At 38.7% G+C, this 20245-nt stretch overlaps 1 protein-coding gene across 2 annotated transcripts in view; it reads right to left on the bottom strand.

The window, feature by feature from the left end:
- Positions 1–19997, bottom strand: part of LOC126260863 (zinc finger protein on ecdysone puffs-like) — a 48013-nt gene extending 28016 nt beyond the window's left edge. For both annotated transcript variants that reach the window (XM_049958278.1, XM_049958279.1), the window contains exons 1-2: positions 19902–19997; positions 3114–3401 (exon numbers count right to left, since the gene is read on the bottom strand). In XM_049958278.1, coding sequence (XP_049814235.1) covers positions 3114–3401 — 288 coding nt within the window. In that variant the 5' untranslated portion in view covers positions 19902–19997. The remainder of the gene's footprint in view (positions 1–3113; positions 3402–19901) is intronic.
- Positions 19998–20245: the final 248 nt, after the last annotated feature.

The following is a 20245-nucleotide window of genomic DNA, read 5'->3' as shown; positions in this document are numbered from 1 at the left end:
GCCAGAGCTTCTGGTTCACATCTTCAACTTAGCTACAAGCCAGGGGCCTAGTCATTTCTAAACAATCCAACAGACTTAACTTCAGCAAAGATTTATTTGTTTCAAATTTGTAACACCTGAAGGAACCAAGCACCACCTCAACCCAGATCCCAGGGATCTGGAGCTGACTGCACACTGTTCTATTACTACACATGGTTCTCCCAATAACTTCCACCATAGAGGATATCGTTATTCACTATCTGAACTTTTTACAGACGAATACAATAAGAGACAACATAAACAGAACCCAATGGGAACACCTCCCAACCACTTTACAACATTGCACTGATATTTGAATCTATATCCTGTTGCTTGTAATGATCTAGACATGAATTGATGAATTCAGGTTTTCCCAAAATCTCATATGTTGCAACTTTCCACTTAAAATGCTTTTGTGAAATTGTGGACAAACACTTACTGTCCTCTACTTATTGAACTCTGCAAGTTACTCACAAACCAAAAGAATGAACTGCCTTTTCATCCGACTTTCCTTTCCTGAAGACTGAACTGCAAGCCTGACAAAATAATATAGAAAGAGTATTACTACTTACACTATGCCTCCATAAAGACCTTGAGAAACACTGGTAGCGAGGATATTTATTTCCCACATAATGGACTGAATGTCATAAGTTAGTCTGATAACTTGATCGTACAAATGTATATACTTTAGGTTTAACATTTATACACCACTACTAGTAAAAAGTAGGTCATGAGTACACAAGAAGCTGATTTAATGCCACTAATCTTAATACCTATACAAAAGGATTACATGAAACTGAACAGACTTTTCTGTGAATCAATTCTGTTTAGGTCTTCTGTCCTGATACTAGTCTGATGTAGCTCTCCAATCTATTCTTGACGAGACACACCAATGCCAAATAGGTCACAAGAATTAACTTGTCAATAGTGCAACTTCTACATAGTACAGGGCTATTACAAATGATTGAAGTGATTTCATAAATTCACGGTAGCTCCATTCATTGACATATGGTCACGACACACTACAGATACGTAGAAAAACTCATCAAGTTTTGTTTGGCTGAAGCCGCACTTCAGGTTTCTGCCGCCAGAGCGCTCGAGAGAGCAGTGAGACAAAATGGCGACAGGAGCCGAGAAAGTGTATGTCGTGCTTGAAATGCACTCACATCAGTCAGTCATAACAGTGCAACGACACTTCAGGACGAAGTTCAACAAAGATCCACCAACTGCTAACTCCATTCGGCGATGGTATGCGCAGTTTAAAGCTTCTGGATGCCACTGTAAGGGGAAATCAACGGGTCGGCCTGCAGTGAACGAAGAAACGGTTGAACGCGTGCGGGCAAGTTTCACGCATAGCCCGCGGAAGTCAGCGAATAAAGCAAGCAGGGAGCTAAACGTACCACAGCCGACAGTTTGGAAAATCTTACGGAAAAGGCTAAAGCAGAAGCCTTACCATTTATAATTGCTACAAGCCCTGACACCCGATGACAAAGTCAAACGCTTTGAATTTTCGGCGCGGTTGCAACAGCTCATGGAAGAGGATGTGTTCAGTGCGAAACTTGTTTTCAGTGATGAAGCAACATTTTTTCTTAGTGGTGAAGTGAACAGACACAATGTGCGAATCTGGGCGGTAGAGAATCCCCACGCATTCGTGCAGCAAATTCGCAATTCACCAAAAGTTAACGTGTTTTGTGCAATCTGACAGTTTAAAGTTTACGGCCCCTTTTTCTTCTGCGAAAAAAGCGTTACAGGACACGTGTATCTGGACATGCTGGAAAATTGGCTCATGCCACAACTGGAGACCGACAGCGCCGACTTCATGATGGAAGTGCGGTGGAGCACCATCCTGATTATGTTCGGCATTTCTTAAACAGGAGATTGGAAAACCGATGGATCGGTCGTGGTGGAGATCATGATCAGCAATTCATGTCATGGCCTCCACGCTCTCCCGACTTAACCCCATGCGATTTCTTTCTGTGGGGTTATGTGAAAGATTCAGTGTTTAAACCTCCTCTACCAAGAAACGTGCCAGAACTGCGAGCTCGCATCAACAATGCTTTTGAACTCATTGATGGGGACATGCTGCGCCGAGTGTGGGAGGAACTTTATTAACGGCTTGATGTCTGCCGAATCACTAAAGGGGCACATATCGAACATTTGTGAATGCCTAAAAAAACTGAGTTTTTGTATGTGTGTGCAAAGCATTGTGAAAATATCTCAAATAATAAAGTTATTGTAGAGCTGTGAAATCGCTTCAATCATTTGTAATAACTCTGTATATATAATGACACCCCTTCCCCTCACATCCTTTCCCTTCCCCCACCAGCCATTACATGTGTACAATGTACATTATACATATTATCCACTTTTGGGTACACTTCTTTATAGTGTTCACTTAGGTTACAATTGAGATTTTTGTTCCATTTAAGTACAACTCTCATTCCATTATAAAGTTTTTCATTATTTCTATTGAGGGGGAGGGAGGGTGGGGTGCAATCAGTGTTATTGCACCAATATTCTCATCACCAGTGGCAGTATCTGATAGTTTTGTAACACAATCAGTTTTGTATCATAAGTATTGATGCTGAGGACTGACTGCTTTCTGAATATTCTTCATAGTATATTTCTTATATTTCCTCTTGACTCCTCAATTAAGCTTGTGCTTAATGTTGCTAGATGTTATGATGCACTACAATTGAAACATCAGTATCAAATTTTGAAGTATTACCCTTATCAGCATTGGCGGAAGTCTCAAGTTCACACGCCTCTTTGAAACTGTCACTTCTTGTGCAACCATTGCACCTGAAATTAGTCTATTCTGTGCAAGCCTTTTCATTTCAAATTTTCTCACTAACATTAGGTGCTCATATTTTTCACAGCAAAGAATCATGTTATCACCAATACCAACATTTACCACAACACTTGTCATTTATTTCAATCTCAATACTTAACAATTCTGCTAAGAACTTTTACATTTTGTAAAAAATATTCACGTATACTACTAGGCACAGTAACTACAGAGAAAAGCTTGTGAATACATGAAGTTAACCTGAGGTTGTTCATAAAATTCTGGACACTAATAATACGTATCATACCTGTGGTTGTGCTGGTTGCTGTGGTCTAAGAAGTGTTGTGAGCAGATTGCTAGCAATAGCAAGCTGAGCTTCTGTTGAAGATAACTGTGAAACAAGGCTCGATTGTTGTGTTGGAGTTGGTAACAGTCCTGCTAAGCCACCACCTCCCCTTGGGTTCCCAGGTACAAGACCACCTTCCCATGGATTTACATTCATTTGGGATGGTCGGTTACCACCAAAGCCACCACCTGGGGCATTCATCTGGTAAGACTGCCTATCATTCCGGCGATAGTTACGATTCTGCGACATCTGGAATTACAAAACCATTGCTTTTGTTCATATGTATGCTAAACAGACTGACATAGTACATGTCAAATAAGGATCATTTCAGGCTAATTGTGAAACATTTCTGTGGATAATGGATAATGATTTTTAAAAAAAGAGAGAGATTGCCAAGTAGCTACAATGAACATGCACAGCACTGAACAGTTCGAAATGGAACCTTCCACTGCTAAACTTACGTCTCCTTTGAAGTAACTCTTTTCTAAACACAGAACTTTAACCGGCAGTGTTAATGATCTTACTATAAAGCATTTTAAGAAGAGAATTCTGTTCTAGCAGGCCAGAACTGTTTTCAAAATAGCATCCTTCATTACTTTATCTATGGTGGATCATGTTTAACTATGCTATCCAACTAAGGATTGTTGATGGGAGACTATAACCATTCACAAATAAGCTTTTTAAAAGAGTAGCATAAATTCTCTTTTTCCATTTTCTGTGTTTGTTAAACATTGAAACGGACCAACAATTTCAAAAGTGGGTTATAGTGCAGCTCCTGCACTGCATGCTGACCTTGGCAATGCATATGCATCAGATGCAGCCGAACTGGTGATTGACACCATTTTTCCAACGAGCTAAGCTACAGAACAAGCTATCAATATCTGGCTTTTTTTCTTTCACATTCAATGTTTTCACCAAGTAACAACCAAACTGAAAATACAAACCGAAAGATGAGGTCACAGCAGCAACTAACATTGTGTCACTGGTCAGGACACAGCAGCTATCAACATTGTGTCACTGGCCAAATCCAACAACTAGTATCAAATTCGCCTCTACCCTAAATTTGGTTGTCAGCTGCAAATCCAATAAACAAGAATGAAAGAAAACTCTGCTGACTGACCTGTCTTGCACACAGATACTAGATTAGCACATGAGAAATTCCTTGTGAGTTGGCAAAGCCAACAAATCTCAACATGAAAATATGACTGCCACTGTCCTAAAGGTGCATCCACACAACACCTTTGTTTTCAACTTCATGCATGTGCATAATTTTCCAACAGCAACTATGCATCCACAATTGTGCATGCATAATTTCCTGGAAATAGAGGCTGTGCATAAAGGACACTGCTAGCCACCTTTGGTGGGAATCTCTGCACCTTTTTGCAGACGACAGGCAGCTGGGGCCAATATGCATTTAATTGTGTAGTGTGTTGGGGTTATGCTGAAAAGCAATTTACATGCAATAATTCTGTTGACTCCAAATGAAGCAGCAGGTGATTACACACAAAATAGTCATATGGAATGCCACTCCTGAAGATTCTTTGCATAATTCTACATGTGTTGCCCTGAGTGTCACATATTACATAAAAGTCTCTGATCATATTTCTATAAAGAATAAGAGACCGTAAGTTCCGAAGTAGGTAAACAGTACAATAAGCCAAATATTTATGAAAAGTGTATATAGAAACTGGTCAAATATTCAGGCTGTGGCGAATTAAAAAAAGCACAACTGAGAAGCCTGACATCTGAACAAAAGAAGTATGTGTAGCTCCTCAACAAACAATCAAAAACAGAAATGAAGCACACTTATGATGCATAACAAAACTCCCATTCCAACAGATTCTGACATCTCTGAAATTATCAAATTTGTTGATTCTGAGGATGTTAATCTTCATATCATATTTCATGATTAAATGACAGTGAAAGTAAATTAACCTTCACAACAACTAATAACCTTCAAGTTGTTCTGTTTCAGGAATAATCGCTTATTTTTATTTATTTACTTGTTCGTGTCCCATTGATCTGGTATGCAGGCGAATTTCATGGATATGGAACAAGCCACAATCATACATAAAAACAGTACTTATACACTGAAGTACCAAAGAAACTGGTATAGGCATGCATATTCAAATACAGAGAGATGTAAACAGGCAGAACACAGCACTGTAGTCGGCAAAACCTATATAAGACAAGTGTCTGGTGCAGTTATTAGATCAATCGCTGTTGTGTCATCGGCAGGCTATCAAAATTTAAATGAGATTGAATGTGGTGTTATAGTGGGCACACAAGCAGTGGGACACAGCATCTCTGAGCTACCGATGAAGTAGGGATTTTCCCATATGACCTTTTCATGAGTGTACCGTGAATATCAGAAATCTGGTGAAACATCAGATCTCAGACATCGCAGCAGCTGGAAAAAGATCCTACATGAACGGGACCTATGATGACTGAAGAGAATCATTCAATGTGACAGAAGTGCTGCAGATTTAAATGCTGACCCATCAACAAGTGTCCGTGTGCAAATCATTCAACGAAACCGATACTGACTTTCGGAGCCGAAAGCCCACTCGTGTACCCTTTATGAATGCAAGACACAAAAGCCTTGTGCCTCGCCTCGTTCCGTCAACTGTGACACTTGACTGTTGATGAGTGGAAACATGTTGCCTGGCCAGATGAGTTATTTCAAACTACACGGATCGGAGGGATGTGTATAGGTATGGAGACAACCTCATGAATCCATGGACTCTGCATGTCAGCAGGGGACTGACAAAGCTGGTGGAGGCTCTGTAATGGTGTGGACCATGTAGAGTGGAAGTGATAAGGGACCCTTGATTTGTCTATATATGACCGACAGGCAGTACATACTTAAGCATTCTGTCTGATCACCTGCATTCATCCATATCCATTGTGCATTCCGATGGACTTGTGCAATTTCAGCAGGACAATGCAACACCCCACACGCCCAGAATTGCTACAGACTGGCTCCAGGAACACTCGTCTGACAAACATTTCCACTTGAGCATATCTGGGATGCCTTGCAACATGCTGTTCAAAAGAGATCTCCGCCCCTTCGTACTATTGCGGATTTATGAACATCCCTGCAGGATTCATGGTGTCAATTTCCTCTAGCACTACAACAGTCAGTCCATGACACGTCATATTGTGGCACTTCTGCGTGCTCGCGAGGGTGCTACAAGATATTAGGTGGGTGTACCAGTTCCTTTAGCTCTTCAGTGTAATGCTAATCCACATGAACTGCAATATTGTATAGGAACAAATTACACTAATAATGACAAGCTTGGGCATTTCTTACAGGTATAAAACAATGAAATAATGAACATTACAAGCTACAAATCTAACAGAATTTAATATCTCTTTTGAAAAGGGGAATAAATACTTCCAACAAGTATACAAGTTGCTAGTTACTCGCTAGCAAAATTTTATTAGCAGCCTTATCACTAGAGTTTCCCAAGCAGAAAATCAAAAATATCTTTGTGACCTGAAGTTTGCAGACAAAAAGTCATTTTGTATTTATAATGCCTCTGTTGGTTATATGCTTCTTTAATTGGTCGCTTTCCCGTTTTCTCTTTGTCACCTCTTCATCACAACAAACCCAATGCAAGCTCCCAAGCAAAGAAGTGGATTCATAGACTGCTCGTGCAATGAGGAAGCATGTGGAAACGAGAACACACATGCGTACATGCGTTCTTTCCACAAATTTGAGTGCATGCCCTTTCATTCCCACACATCTGCAATTGCGCACAACGAAAGAAGCATCGTCTGGACTGATGTATAGCATAACCTGACGTTCATCACTGGAATAACCTACTTATGTACCCATTTCCAATTTCCCTGAAAATTCTACTGACATGTTTAAAGTATGACTTAATAGAGCAATATTCCATGCAACTTTATTTACAATTGAGATCTCACTGGCTTGCTACACGTGGTCCCTGGTTCATTACATCACCTTGCCCCAATTCATGGCATGAATCATTACAAGCAACAGCGTACAACAGGAAAGCCACAAAAACCTTCAGCATATGTCCATTTTGTACCTGAGGGACCTGCATGAACTGCAGAGATTCAGTCCACCTATAACTTGGTTGAGTTACTAGAGCCATTTATGTAAATACCCCGTTTTAGGAGACTGAAAAGTAACAAAGAAATCAAAGTTTGGTATGCCACTTTTCCTAATCTATGCTTCTGGGCATAGTGATACAACATTATGCATAGTGATACAACATTTTGTTCTCAGCGCATAAACAAGGAAAGTTAAGTTCAGAAGGCAATGCTTTTGGCATAATCTCAGTTCAAAGTGAGCAACACATCATGTCTCAACAAATCTGTCCCATAGTTTCACAAGCCATTAAGTAGTAAGAAAAGGGCATTATGGACATGGTCTTTCGTCAAACTATTGTCTGTCTGGCTGTAAGATATTTCACAAATTAGAGCCTAGCACGTGTATTTACTTAGTAGAAATGTGGAACCCCATGCCATTTAATGACAGTGCCCTAAAAGGACTGAAAGCTGTCAAGGAACTTTCATTAGAAGAACAATAATTGCTTACGCAACACTGGTTTACACACTAGCGAAAACACTCTAGTGTGTTTCGATCATGAAGCCTTGCTCCTACAAAGAAATTTGTGTTAAGATCGTTCGACCTATACTTGAGTATTGCTCATCAGTGTGGGATCCGTACCAGATCGGGTTGACGGAGGAGATAGAGAAGATCCAAAGAAGAGCGGCGCGTTTCGTCACAGGGTTATTTGGTAACCGTGATAGCGTTACGGAGATGTTTAGCAAACTCAAGTGGCAGACTCTGCAAGAGGCGCTCTGCATCGCGGTGTAGCTTGCTCGCCAGGTTTCGAGAGGGTGCGTTTCTGGATGAGGTATCGAGTATATTGCTTCCCCCTACTTATACCTCCCGAGGAGATCACGAATGTAAAATTAGAGAGATTAGAGCGCGCACGGAGGCTTTCAGACAGTCGTTCTTCCCGCGAACCATACACGACTGGAACAGGAAAGGGAGGTAATGACAGTGGCACGTAAAGTGCCCTCCGCCACACACCGTTGGGTGGCTTGCGGAGTATGAATGTAGATGTAGATGTGGAAAGAAAAATCATACTGCTCGAAATTTTTTGCACTCAAGAACATTGGGAACAGCTTACCAGCTAAACAGGATAACCACATTCGATATTAAACAAGGCCAAAAATGTGCCCATCCTGTAGAAAAGAATTTGATAGAATGAAATATTTACAAATGGACGTTTCAAATGACTGAGCACTATGGGACTCAACTTCTGAGGTCATTAGTCCCCTAGAACTTAGAACCAGTTAAATCTAACTAACCTAAGGATATCACAAACATCCATGCCCGAGGCAGGATTCGAACCTGCGACCGTAGCGGTCTTGCGGTTCCAGACTGCAGCGCCTGTAACCGCATGGCCACTTCAGCCGGCAAATGGACGTTTCACCTGAGACGAAGATGGCGAACTAATGTTTCTCACAATTTAAATGCAAGCTTAATGGCTGTTGGAATATCACCATAGAAACTTCAAATTTGTGCAAGGGATACAAAAGGACATGCAAAGCAAAAAATGCATTAGTTGAAGGTGCAATTATTAATAAAACTGCAGCAGTTGGAGAATCAGATCTCAGTGAGTTGGAGCAACCATGCACAAGCAAACAATGCTTGACTTGTTTACATTACAGCCAGCTGATCCAAGAATTTAAAGAAAAATTAACATATGTATCAAATCATGAGAAAATTCATGATTTTGATTCCTCCCTCCCCCCCCCCCCTCCAAAGCTGGTCTATTAAAACGACCATGTAAGAATTGCATGTTCCAGAAAGTATAGTAAAAAGCTGAACAGGGAATAGTAGCACAGCCCAAAGGTAAATGTGGGAACTTGCTGAGGCTGTGAAGAGACAAGAGTCACAATATTTTATGATTACTTTTGCCAGATTTGTCCAGGTAAAAAGGACTGTATTATTATTCAAATAGATGAAGACAAAATTCAAAAACAAATGTGCTTGTTACAACTAATGTCAGCACACAGTGTAAAAGATCATAAAATTTTACTGAGCAAAATTGTCTAATTTTGAGAAGTACTGCATGCTTCATCACTGTGTAGTATGTCCAAGAACAGAAGCTATAATGGAATATTTGAAAGTGTTTCTGCACACGCCGATCCTGAGGATCCAATTAAGTTTGAACAATGTATTCACACAAACTCTAAACCATAGTAATGATAGTTGAGTTCATTGAAGAATTCATTACAATACTTTTCGCCCTTTCTACTCACCACTACATTGTAAAGCATCAGAGCAAGCATTTGCAATTGACTAAAGAAGGTCTCAAACAATGACAATTACATTAGGGTGAAGTGGGGTAAGTGTAACCACGTTTTGGCATAGTTCAACTTTGACACCAAATTGCCAACTTGTTATTGAAGATATGATTTTGGAACTTCTCATGCTTAAAGTTTGACTTATTGTCTTTTAAACAATCTACATTTTGTTTTTGAAAAAAGAAATTATATGGTCAATTAATTGTTTTCAAAATTTTGTGTTGTGAGGTTACACTTGCCCCATGGTCCGGGGCAAGTGTAACCCCACACCGTTGTACCCATACACAGCATTGTAAAAGAGACTTGGGTTAAGTGACCTGATTACCCAATTTTTACTGAATTTGAGGATTTTTGAATTATTAAAATATCTTAGATTTTACTCAAGATATGAACTTTTTTTGCACACACCTCTTTGTATAATATGAAATACACAGAAAATGTTAGCTAAACTAAAAAATAAGTGTTAGACTAAACCATAAAACACAAACAGAATGCTTCATAGATTATTTTTGTTTTAGGCCAGTAATTTATTAGTTTAAATTCTACAAAACTAATATCTTTTCTTTAGTAGGCAATTTAACAAAAATAATAAAATATCTAGTATCAAGAGAAAAGAAAAATTCACTTTATAAGTTCACTTTCTATTATTTTTCATGGTAATTGAACTAAAGTTATTGGCAATTTGTGTTTAACGCTAAACTGCCCTAATTCAACTTATTATTTTCACACTTAGGCCCTAACTATTATTTAGTCACTGAATGTTGTATGAATCAAATTTAACACCAAATGTCAGGTCTCTCCTGCGACTCAAAGTAGGCTCAGGCAGCACTGAAATGACATCAGAGGATGGAACTTCCATCTCATCTCTTCTATCAGGCCCGTAGAATGTAGTGCCACACTGTCTTATTTTTGCATCTGAGGAAAATCACTTCTGGATCTCCTAAATCACTAATTTTGGTAACTTGGCCAATAAAATGAACTTTCTTACATTTTGTTGCAAACGCTACCAGAACATAGTTTCCAACTGTAATTTTATCTTTGGCTTCAAAAAAGTTTGCCTTTTTTTCTTCTTCACAGTTTATCATTTCTTTCCTCAGATCGGCCAATGTTATTATGGTCCCATTTTCTTCATCACCACTTATTAAAGATAGGCCTCCTTCAGTTTCACTTTCTTCAGTTGTTGATTCAACTTCGTCTTTTTTTCTTGTTACCCACATGATCAATCAGGGATTTTTTTCCACAACATTCCAAAATGCCATTTCGGATAAAGTAACAGCACATTGTTTGGAAGATTTACTTTTCATTACCACACCCTTTTTTATGTCGATAATGCTTTTTCGTTTTGCTTTCTCCTTATTATTCTTGTTTCCTTTGAAATCTTTTTCTTTATAGATGGCATTGTGAAAAGTGGTAACTTCAGCTTCTGGTGCAATCCTTTTCTTCTTTGTTTTACCAGTGGGACTACACTGTCGGACTGGGTCATATTTTATAAAAGGAAACGTGGTTTAAAAATACAGTAGACTTAAATAAAAAGTAAAATATATCTCACACAAACTTAGTAGGCCTACAAATCCAGCACATCAGGTATTCTGGTATCCATATGTACAGGAAGGCCAGTTTAGTTTATCTAGTGTGATAGCAAAAATAAGGTTACGGCTTAAATAAATAAATCTGTTCGGGTAAGTTTGTTTGGGGCAAGTGTAACCCCCCCCTGGTTATACTTGCCCCAGCCTGTCGGTTACACTTGCCCCACATGGGAAAAAGTTGGGGTAAGTGTAACCATGCCTGGCATATCAAGAGCTTTATTAGTAGAGTAAAATGAATCTCATATTTGAAATTTTCATGCAAAAGTTAGTTTGTAACCAAAAAAATGTGCAGTTATCTTTAAAACTGCAAAAATGACAGACCACCAAATTCTGAGCATGTCACTCACTCACAGAGTGAAAATGCAGACGTCAATTCAAGTCCAAAAATTAATTACCAATTTATGTCATATTCAACAACTTATGGTTAAATATAACAAAGAAAGGAGTAAATTAATATGTATGATAGGTCAGAGATAAAAATACAGCTTCTTTAAGGCACCATAAGCCATGGTTACACTAACCCCATGGTTACACTTACCCCACTTCACCTTAATGGATTTTGCTGAAAATTATTCCTTTAGTCAAAGATTTCATTGAGAAAATAGCCAAGCTATGTTACATCCGTCATTTACAACAATGATAATGAAGAACCAAGGAGCATCAGCTACTCCTCACTCGGTGATTCTCTCTGTTATAGAATTGCAGTGCATATGTTTTTAACTTACTTGATCAAATCCCTGCAGAGCATTTTCACAGAAATTAAACATATTCATTATTTTAGTTACAGTTCTGCTGCCCAGAACAAAAATTGTAAGATCTCCCTAAACCTTTGCCATCATCAAAAAGTTTTGGCATTGATGCAGAATGGAATTCTTTTGAAATAAGCCATGGGAAATTATGTTATGGAACTGGTAGCACAGTTAACCATTTAATAGCAAGCACTAGCCTTCAATGTCCAATTGAAACCCTATTAACACCAACTGATCCTTTTTGAATATTGCAAAGGGGTCATTCCACGCCAAATCAACAAATGAAACCATCAATTTCAACCTTACCCTTTTGGATTTAAATGAAATTAAGTATGCCTATAGTACTCAAATAGTACCACAAATTAATTTTTCCACATTTTTTTGATAAAAAGTTACTCAGTAAGGGACTTTCAAAAATTTGAAAAATGACAAATTTTTGACTCGCAGAACAATGTTTTCTTTACAACTCGTGTTCTAATTAAGCTAGAACAATAAAATTTACTTCATTGGGAAGCTCTTTTAAAGAGCTTGTATATCATACCAAACATCATTAGTTTTCTCTCTCACACACACACACACACACACACACACACACACACACACACACAGAGTTTATAAAAACAACATTGTTGAATTTATCGAATTTTTAAAATTCTCAAAAAACTGTACGTGAAAGATACACTTTTACATCAACATATTCTGAAAGTTTCAACTTGGGATGAGCATGGGATCACTATCAAAAGCAATTTTATGTTTACCACGATTCTCCAAAATCACAGTCCGATAGGTGAATTTCTATTATTTTGCTACACATGAAAATATTACACTTTTAGATTTTGTTACATGGTCCACAAATTTTACTTCTGAAGCGAATAACTACTTATTAAACTTTAGTGCTAACTATTTATTAACAGCTGTAAAACCACGGGAAAAAAAAGAACAGACCCGAGTCAAAACAAGGCCCCGGGAGTGGACAAAATTCCATTAAAATTAGTGATAGCCTTGGGAGAGCCAGTCCTGACAAAACTCTACTATCTGGTGAGCAACATGTTTCAGACAGGCAAAATTCCCTCAGACTTCAAGAAAAATATAATTCCAATCCCAAAGAAAGAAAGTGTTGACAGATGTGAAAATTACCGAACTATCAGTTTAATAAGTCACAGCTGCAAAATATTAACGCAAATTCTTTACAGACAAATGGAAAAACTGGTAGAAGCCGACCTCCGGGGAGATCAGTTTGGATTCCGTAGAAATATTGGAACACGTGAGGCAATACTGACCTTACGACTTATCTTAGAAGAAAGATTAAGGAAAGGCAAACCTACGTTTCTAGCATTTGTAGACTTAGAGAAATGCTTTTGATAATGTTGACTGGTACACTCTCTCAAATTCTGAAGGTGGCAGGGGTAAAATACAGGGAGTGAAAGGCTATTTACAATCTGTACAGAAACCAGGTGGCCGTTATAAGAGTCGAGGGGCACGAAAGGGAAGCAGTGGTTAGGAAGGGAATGAGACAGGGTTGTAGCCTCTCCCCGATGTTATTCAATCTGTATATTCAGCAAGCAAAAAAGGAAACAAGAAAATGTTGGGATTAGGTATTAAAATCCATGGAGAAGAAATAAAAACTGAGGTTCGCTGATGACATTGTAATTCTGTCAGAGACAGCAAAGAACCTGGAAAAGCAGTTGAACAGAATGGACAGTGTCTTGAAAGGAGGGTATAAGATGAACATCAACAAAAGCAAAACAAGGATAATGGAATGTAGTCTAATTAAGTCGAGTGATGCTGAGGGAATTAGATTAGGAAATGAGACACTTAAAGTAGTAAAGGAGTTTTGCTATTTGGGGAGCAAAATAACTTATGATGGTCGAAGTAGAGAGGATATAAAATGTAGACTGGCAATGGCAAGGAAAGTGTTTCTGAAGAAGAGAAATTTGTTAACATTGAGTGGGTGCTACAGAAGACTGCTGAAGATTAGATGGGTACATCACATAACTAATGAGGTGGTATTGAGTAGAATTGGCGAGAAGAGGGGTCTGTGGGACAACTTGACTAGAAGAAGAGATCGGTTGGTAGGACATGTCCCGAGACATCGAGGGATCACCAATTTAGTACTGGAGGGCAGCGTGGAGGGTAAAAATCATAGAGGGAGACCAAGAGATGAATACACTAAGCAGATTCAGAAGGCTGTAGGCTGCAGTAGGTACTGGGAGATGAAGCTTGCACAGGATAGAGTAGCATGGAGAGCTGCATCAAACCAGTCTCAGGACTGAAGACAACAACAACAACATATGCATACTTAATTTTTAAAATCTGAGAGGTTCAGGTTGTAGCACTTGTTCATTTGACATGGAATTGCCCAAAGGAATGTGCTGGCACTGAATTTATATACAAAAAAATTGAAGATACAAAAAAAATTTTATAAAGAGCATTCTGAGGACAGATGTACAGTTTTTGGTACTAGAGAACATCACCATTCAATTTATGAGAAGCAACTTCAGTTCTAGTGAGTACCAAATGATACATTATCCTTTGTAGCAAATGTTCCAGCATGTTGCTTATGTGTGTCTGAAAATGGTTTCATGTATCATCATGGATCTGCTCAATCAATTTCATTGGCCTGGATTCCAGAACAGAAATTGCAGTCATTCCAGTTCCAGCTGCATCATTAATAAGGTGGCAGGACTATGTAAGCATCCGATTCCACCCACCTGCTTTGATCAATGATGTCACCAATATGGCAGAAACAACCATTCACTATGGCTCCAATATGGCGCCTATGACATTATGTAAACGTGACAACATAGATGAAAATAGATAGAAAACCCAACACATGTTCCTCCAAAAATATAATCAAACTAACGGGACAAGCAAAAGAAATTGGGGGTTTTTGGGTGGGGAAAAAACAATTTAAACACAAACACAGAATACCATACCAAATGACACAAAACGGCGAAATAAATCAATGCACGATTCCCAAATTCCACTACACACAATATCTTATGTAATCAGTCAATTCCCTTCACCATAACTGTCGATACCACATTATAATCCTCCAAAAATTACATCACCGCCCCACAATTATTGGTACCACAAAACGAATGTCTAGACAAGCAAAATTGGAATCTAACACTTCCCTTGACGTATGTAGCTCAACAGCAGCTCACAATATGAAAACACCCATAGCTACGACCGTGCGTTGGAATCTGACACTTCCCTTTACCAATATAGGTCAACAGCAAGTCACGATAGCAAAACACCGATACCACCAACCAAACAACACAGAAGTACCCCACAAACCACCATAACACGCAAAACGTAGGTACACTGAAAAGAACGACTACTTACCACAAAAAAGTTCCGGCACTGCACTCTAGGTCAGCCACCACAATCACACACAGCCACACACATACACAATTGCAAAAATTTTATAAGGGACAACTCATTGTCCCCCATTTCCACACGCCGAGTGCTGTTGAATTTATCTGTCATATCCATACCTAATGAAAGCAGCCATAATTAAACAAATGAACACAAGAGGTTCGTATGAGCAGTTGCCAGCAGGCTCATGCGCAGAGCTGAATTCGCATATCAGCAGTGCCTTCCTCCCGCTTCTGGCTACTTGAAGTGTGGCTGTTTGCTGTATGAGCAGTAGTGGCACGTAGCCAGAAGCTACCCGGAAAATTTTTTAATGGCACACCCAAGCTGCCAGATTCGCGCATGCGCAGAGCAAGCTGAGTTATAGTGGGGAGTCCTTCCCCATGTGACCTGTGTATGTGTTTCATGTCTTCGTTTACAGCTCTCATGTCAAATGAATTCAAAACAGGTTTCTGTGGCTGGGAACCATCAAGTGAATTAATATACATTCTTATAACCATGAAAGACCAAAATAAGTTCTTAGTTTCAATTTTCTGATTTTATAAGATTTCCTTGTTATTTGTAATCAACCATTAATGTCTTAATGAAGCTATTTGTTTTATAGAGAAATTTGCTTCTATTAATTTTTTCCGCTGAGGCAGTTTATTTGAACTAAGTGTTTCATTCCACACTATCTGCTACTTTCAACCTCATTCAATTTAAAGTGCAAGTTTTCATTTTCTGGGACGAAGACATTATACCATAATAAAATACCAAACATGAGAACACAGTACTGGACCTCCAAGAAAATTGGTATCACGAAAACCACATGAAAAGCTGAATGTCAGGTACTTAAGAGTGCATCTGGACATAGAAACGTGCAATTAGAGTGGAATGAAGCATTTTAGTATGGATTATGAAATTCTGATGCTGCTGGAGTAGTCTCTGATGTTCTTTTCCTTTTATGACACTGTAAGATCTCTTTATGCTATATACGTATGAACATACATAAACATTGACTTGAAGCTAAGTAGGCAAATTTGGTCAGTAGTTTTGAACTAAATATTTTGTTTCAAATATAATGACAGCTGTAGCAGAATTTCACAAATCTGCCTTCTGTGAAACAGTGTTTTTCGATGACAAGGCACTTGTCTAGTACTTCCTCTAGGCCTGAAGTTATTTCTTAATTTGTGTTTACGTCTAAAAATTTATAGAATGCCATTCTATGCTAAATTTTAGACTGGCCACATACCATGTTTTATCATTTTGACTCCCCAGATGGCTTCATATTTCTTCCTAGAGTAGAATATAAACTGTCAGTTATACAGTTTCTTTGCCTCACAGACAACCATGTTAAGTTTTTCACATTTTGAAAGTCATGAAATTTGTCCTTTATTCCGGTGTAAGCTGCACAAGAAACTGTTTTTTCTTGCAAGAAATTTGTATTCCATCCTACTAGCATTTTGCAGTGCTGTGTAGATGCAAACCTGTTGGAAATGCTACAACACAATATTGCAGAGGATGAATTTAAAAAATCTGTCAAAGTCACCCTTTAGCAAAATTTTATGGTACTTCGAGCTGTGGAGTCTAATTTTGAAATGATATTTTGTCACGAACTGCTTCCTTATTTGCATCCTTTATCTGTGTGGGATATGATAAAGCAATTGCTCTAAGTACAACTCAGTATGTCCGCTCAACAACATGCCGCAGGGCTGCACATGGTCATGTGATGCCCCACTACGCAACACACGGAATTCCACCAGAAATACGACGAAAAGCGTATGAGCAGAGCAAGCACAAAGCACGGGCTGCATACGTCATCTTAGCTGCGCATGTGCAGTACAGCCTGCTGTCTGGCGCTTTCTGATAACTGCTCAAACGAACCTAAGACATACAGCAAACAGCACTACAATAACTTAAGGTTCGTTTGGGCAGTTACCAGAAAGCACCAGACAACAGGCTGTACTGCGCATGCACAGCTACGATGGCGTAGGCAGCCCGTGCTTGGTGCTTGCTCTGCTCATACGCTTTTCGTGGAGCATCACGTGACCATGTGTAGCCGTGCCGCCCGTGCAGCATGTTGTTGAGAGGACATACTGAGTTGTACTTAGAGCAATTGTTTTATCATATCCCACACAAAGGATGCAAATAAGGAAGCAGTTCGTGACAAAATATCATTTCAAAATTAGACTCCACAGCTCGAAGTACCATAAAATTTTACTAAGGGGTGACTGACTTTTTTTAATTTGTACTCTGCAATATTGTTATGCAGCATTTCCAACAGGTTTACATCTACACAGCACTGCAAAAAGCTACTAGGATGGAATACAAATTACTTGCAACAACAAAAAAAAAGGAGTTTGTGTAGCTTACACCGCAATAAAGGACAAATTTCATGACTATTTCAAAATGTGAAAAAATTAACATGGTTGTCTGTGAGGCAAAGAAACTGTATAACTGACAGTTTATATTCTACTCTAGGAAGAAATATGAAGCCATCTGGGGTGTCAAAATGATAAAACACAGTATGTGGCCAGTCTAAAATTTAGCACCACCAACCACAACAAAACGACATCTATAAACAATACACACAAACTTAACTCTGAACCGTCATGGGTCAAAGCCGATGGGTGGAGTTTAACACTTCCGTTGACCCTAGGGTGGCAATACAGTTTGCCAGAAGCAACAGCTTTAGACATTAGAAACAAATTTCACAATATTATGTAAAAGAAAGTTACCACTCACCATATAGCGGAGAAGCTGAAACTGAGATTACACCAAAAGCATTCCTTTTGGAACTTAACTTGCATAGTTCATGTGCTGAGCACAAAAAGTTTTACTACGATGCACCAAAGCAGCTAGCACCTTTAGATTAGGATATGTGGCATGCCAAACTTTTAAGATGTCATTGTTACTTCTCCGTCTCCGAAAAAATGGCCTTAACAAAAATGGCTCTAGTACCGCAACCAAGTTGCAGGTGAACCTCAGAGGAAGATCATGCAGGTCCCTCGGGTACAGACTATAAATTTCATCAAAATTGGTCAAGCTGTGAGGATGTTCTTGACTAGGACACTTACATGGAATGACCCAAATTTGAGACTTCAACAGCATTAAGGAAATAACCTGATAGCTAAAGAATACACAACAAAGTTGTCTGGAAAAGACAACAGCTTTATTGTGTAGAACACACAAGAAATTTTTGCACAGCAAATGTCAATTTAGCCTACATCAAAATCAAGGATGGAACTTAACAATTCTGTCAGTTAATTGAAAGTATTGGGAACAAAATGTTTGATGGCTGCTGGCACAAGCAGCATTCATAAATCCAAATTTAGCATTCCTTAACAGCGTTAGTATCCTACATGCCCAATTCCAATAAAGTGGTAAATAACTAAAGCCAAATATTATAAAGGTAGATACACATTACACCACTCTAATGCATCTTTAAGTCACCAACAATCTTCCAGACAATCTTCTGTTTTTATTTGATGCGAAAGTTACTATGAAAAATTGAGTGTATACATATTTTACAAATTTCCTCTAGGTTCTTGCAATTTAAAACGAATGGACTAGTGTGAAGCATTGCACGACTGTCATATAGTAAGCCCTTATTGGCACTAACAAAAATATACTCCCAGTAATGTGATTTTGTGTCAATCAACACTCTGCCCCCCCCCCCACCCCACCAACAAACACACATCTTAGATGTAAAATGCTGATTTGTAGCCATAGTCCTACTATAAATGTGCCAGACGATATACCTGTAGTCTGACCAGAACACGAGATAAATTTCATTTACTCTTTTAAACGACGGGGAGAGGGGGGGGGGCTATTCCAAATTACGCATCAACACGTCAGTGAATGGCAGAATGATTTCTTCATAACGGCCACCGCCCAACTCCTGCCCTACACATGATATTGATTTATTGTAATTCCACAGTATTGTACCGACAATCCTTAACCACTGACGATCCCGTATGAATAAGCTTTCCAAACTCAACGCACGAAATTTAGTTACGATAAAGTGGCACAAAAAAAAGGGCTGACTTTTTTTTTTTTTTTTTTTTTACTATGGGACCCAAAAATGCAGTTTGTATGTCCAACCCACATCAGCTTCGCAGTAAATACGTTTTCTGTGTAGTTAGTTCGGTCAACAAAAGGCTATCATAAAAACAAAAAATCTTACTCCCACACTATAGGCCACTGCCACGATAGGGATAGTTAACTGGTAACTAGATTAGTTCCCACTACAACTGAATCTTGCAGAAATCCATCAAAATGTACATGAAATCAAGTGTAACAAATTCCTTCGAAACAATTTTTAATGAGAGAAATAGTACAACCCGTCGATAATTCCGGCAAGAGACACGACATCACAGCGCTACTGAACAAAAATGGCGGCAAAAGTTTAAAAAATTAAAGTAGACTATATTTCAATCTAAAAACTCATCAAAATCTACTTTAAATATACATTTAATAACGCCGATAGCCTCCCTAAAACTATTTTTACAGAAAATACAACAAACATAATTTTGCGTTATAGATCCAATGAATACCTCCGCCATTCTGGTGGCGTCATTGCCTCGCCTGTTTTCATTGAACGGAATTGGCCTTTTCCATAGATAATTAGTTGAAATTTAAATTTCCCTCACGCTCATTACAAAAATTATCACAATTTAAAATGGTTCAGTAGCAATATTTACCTTTAAAATACCTCCTCGCTTTTTCAGTATCAGCACCGCTAAGCTAACCTGCCGGGTACGCGATGCTAAAGACCTTTCCAAAGGCAGCAGAACCGAAGACTGACCACTCTGGCGTAACAACGAGATTGACTTAAGCAAAGATCAATGGAAAATTCGACGTAAGGACGGTTTAATATCTTTGTTAGATTACTACCGTATGAAGTACCAAAATGCTACTTAAATAACGTTTGAAAAGAAGTAATGTAAAATTTATTTTATAATCGTCATAGACCTTTCTCAGAATGCGACTGGATCTATATTCTGGTCGTCACGGAAGGAACGTAAAAAACATACCACAATCAGTT

This window comes from Schistocerca nitens, chromosome 5 (genome assembly GCF_023898315.1).
Source record: "Schistocerca nitens isolate TAMUIC-IGC-003100 chromosome 5, iqSchNite1.1, whole genome shotgun sequence".
Taxonomy (NCBI): Eukaryota; Metazoa; Arthropoda; class Insecta; order Orthoptera; family Acrididae; genus Schistocerca; species Schistocerca nitens.
The sequence above is the reverse complement of the archived record's forward strand: the minus strand, read 5'-3'. Positions and strand labels throughout refer to the sequence as shown.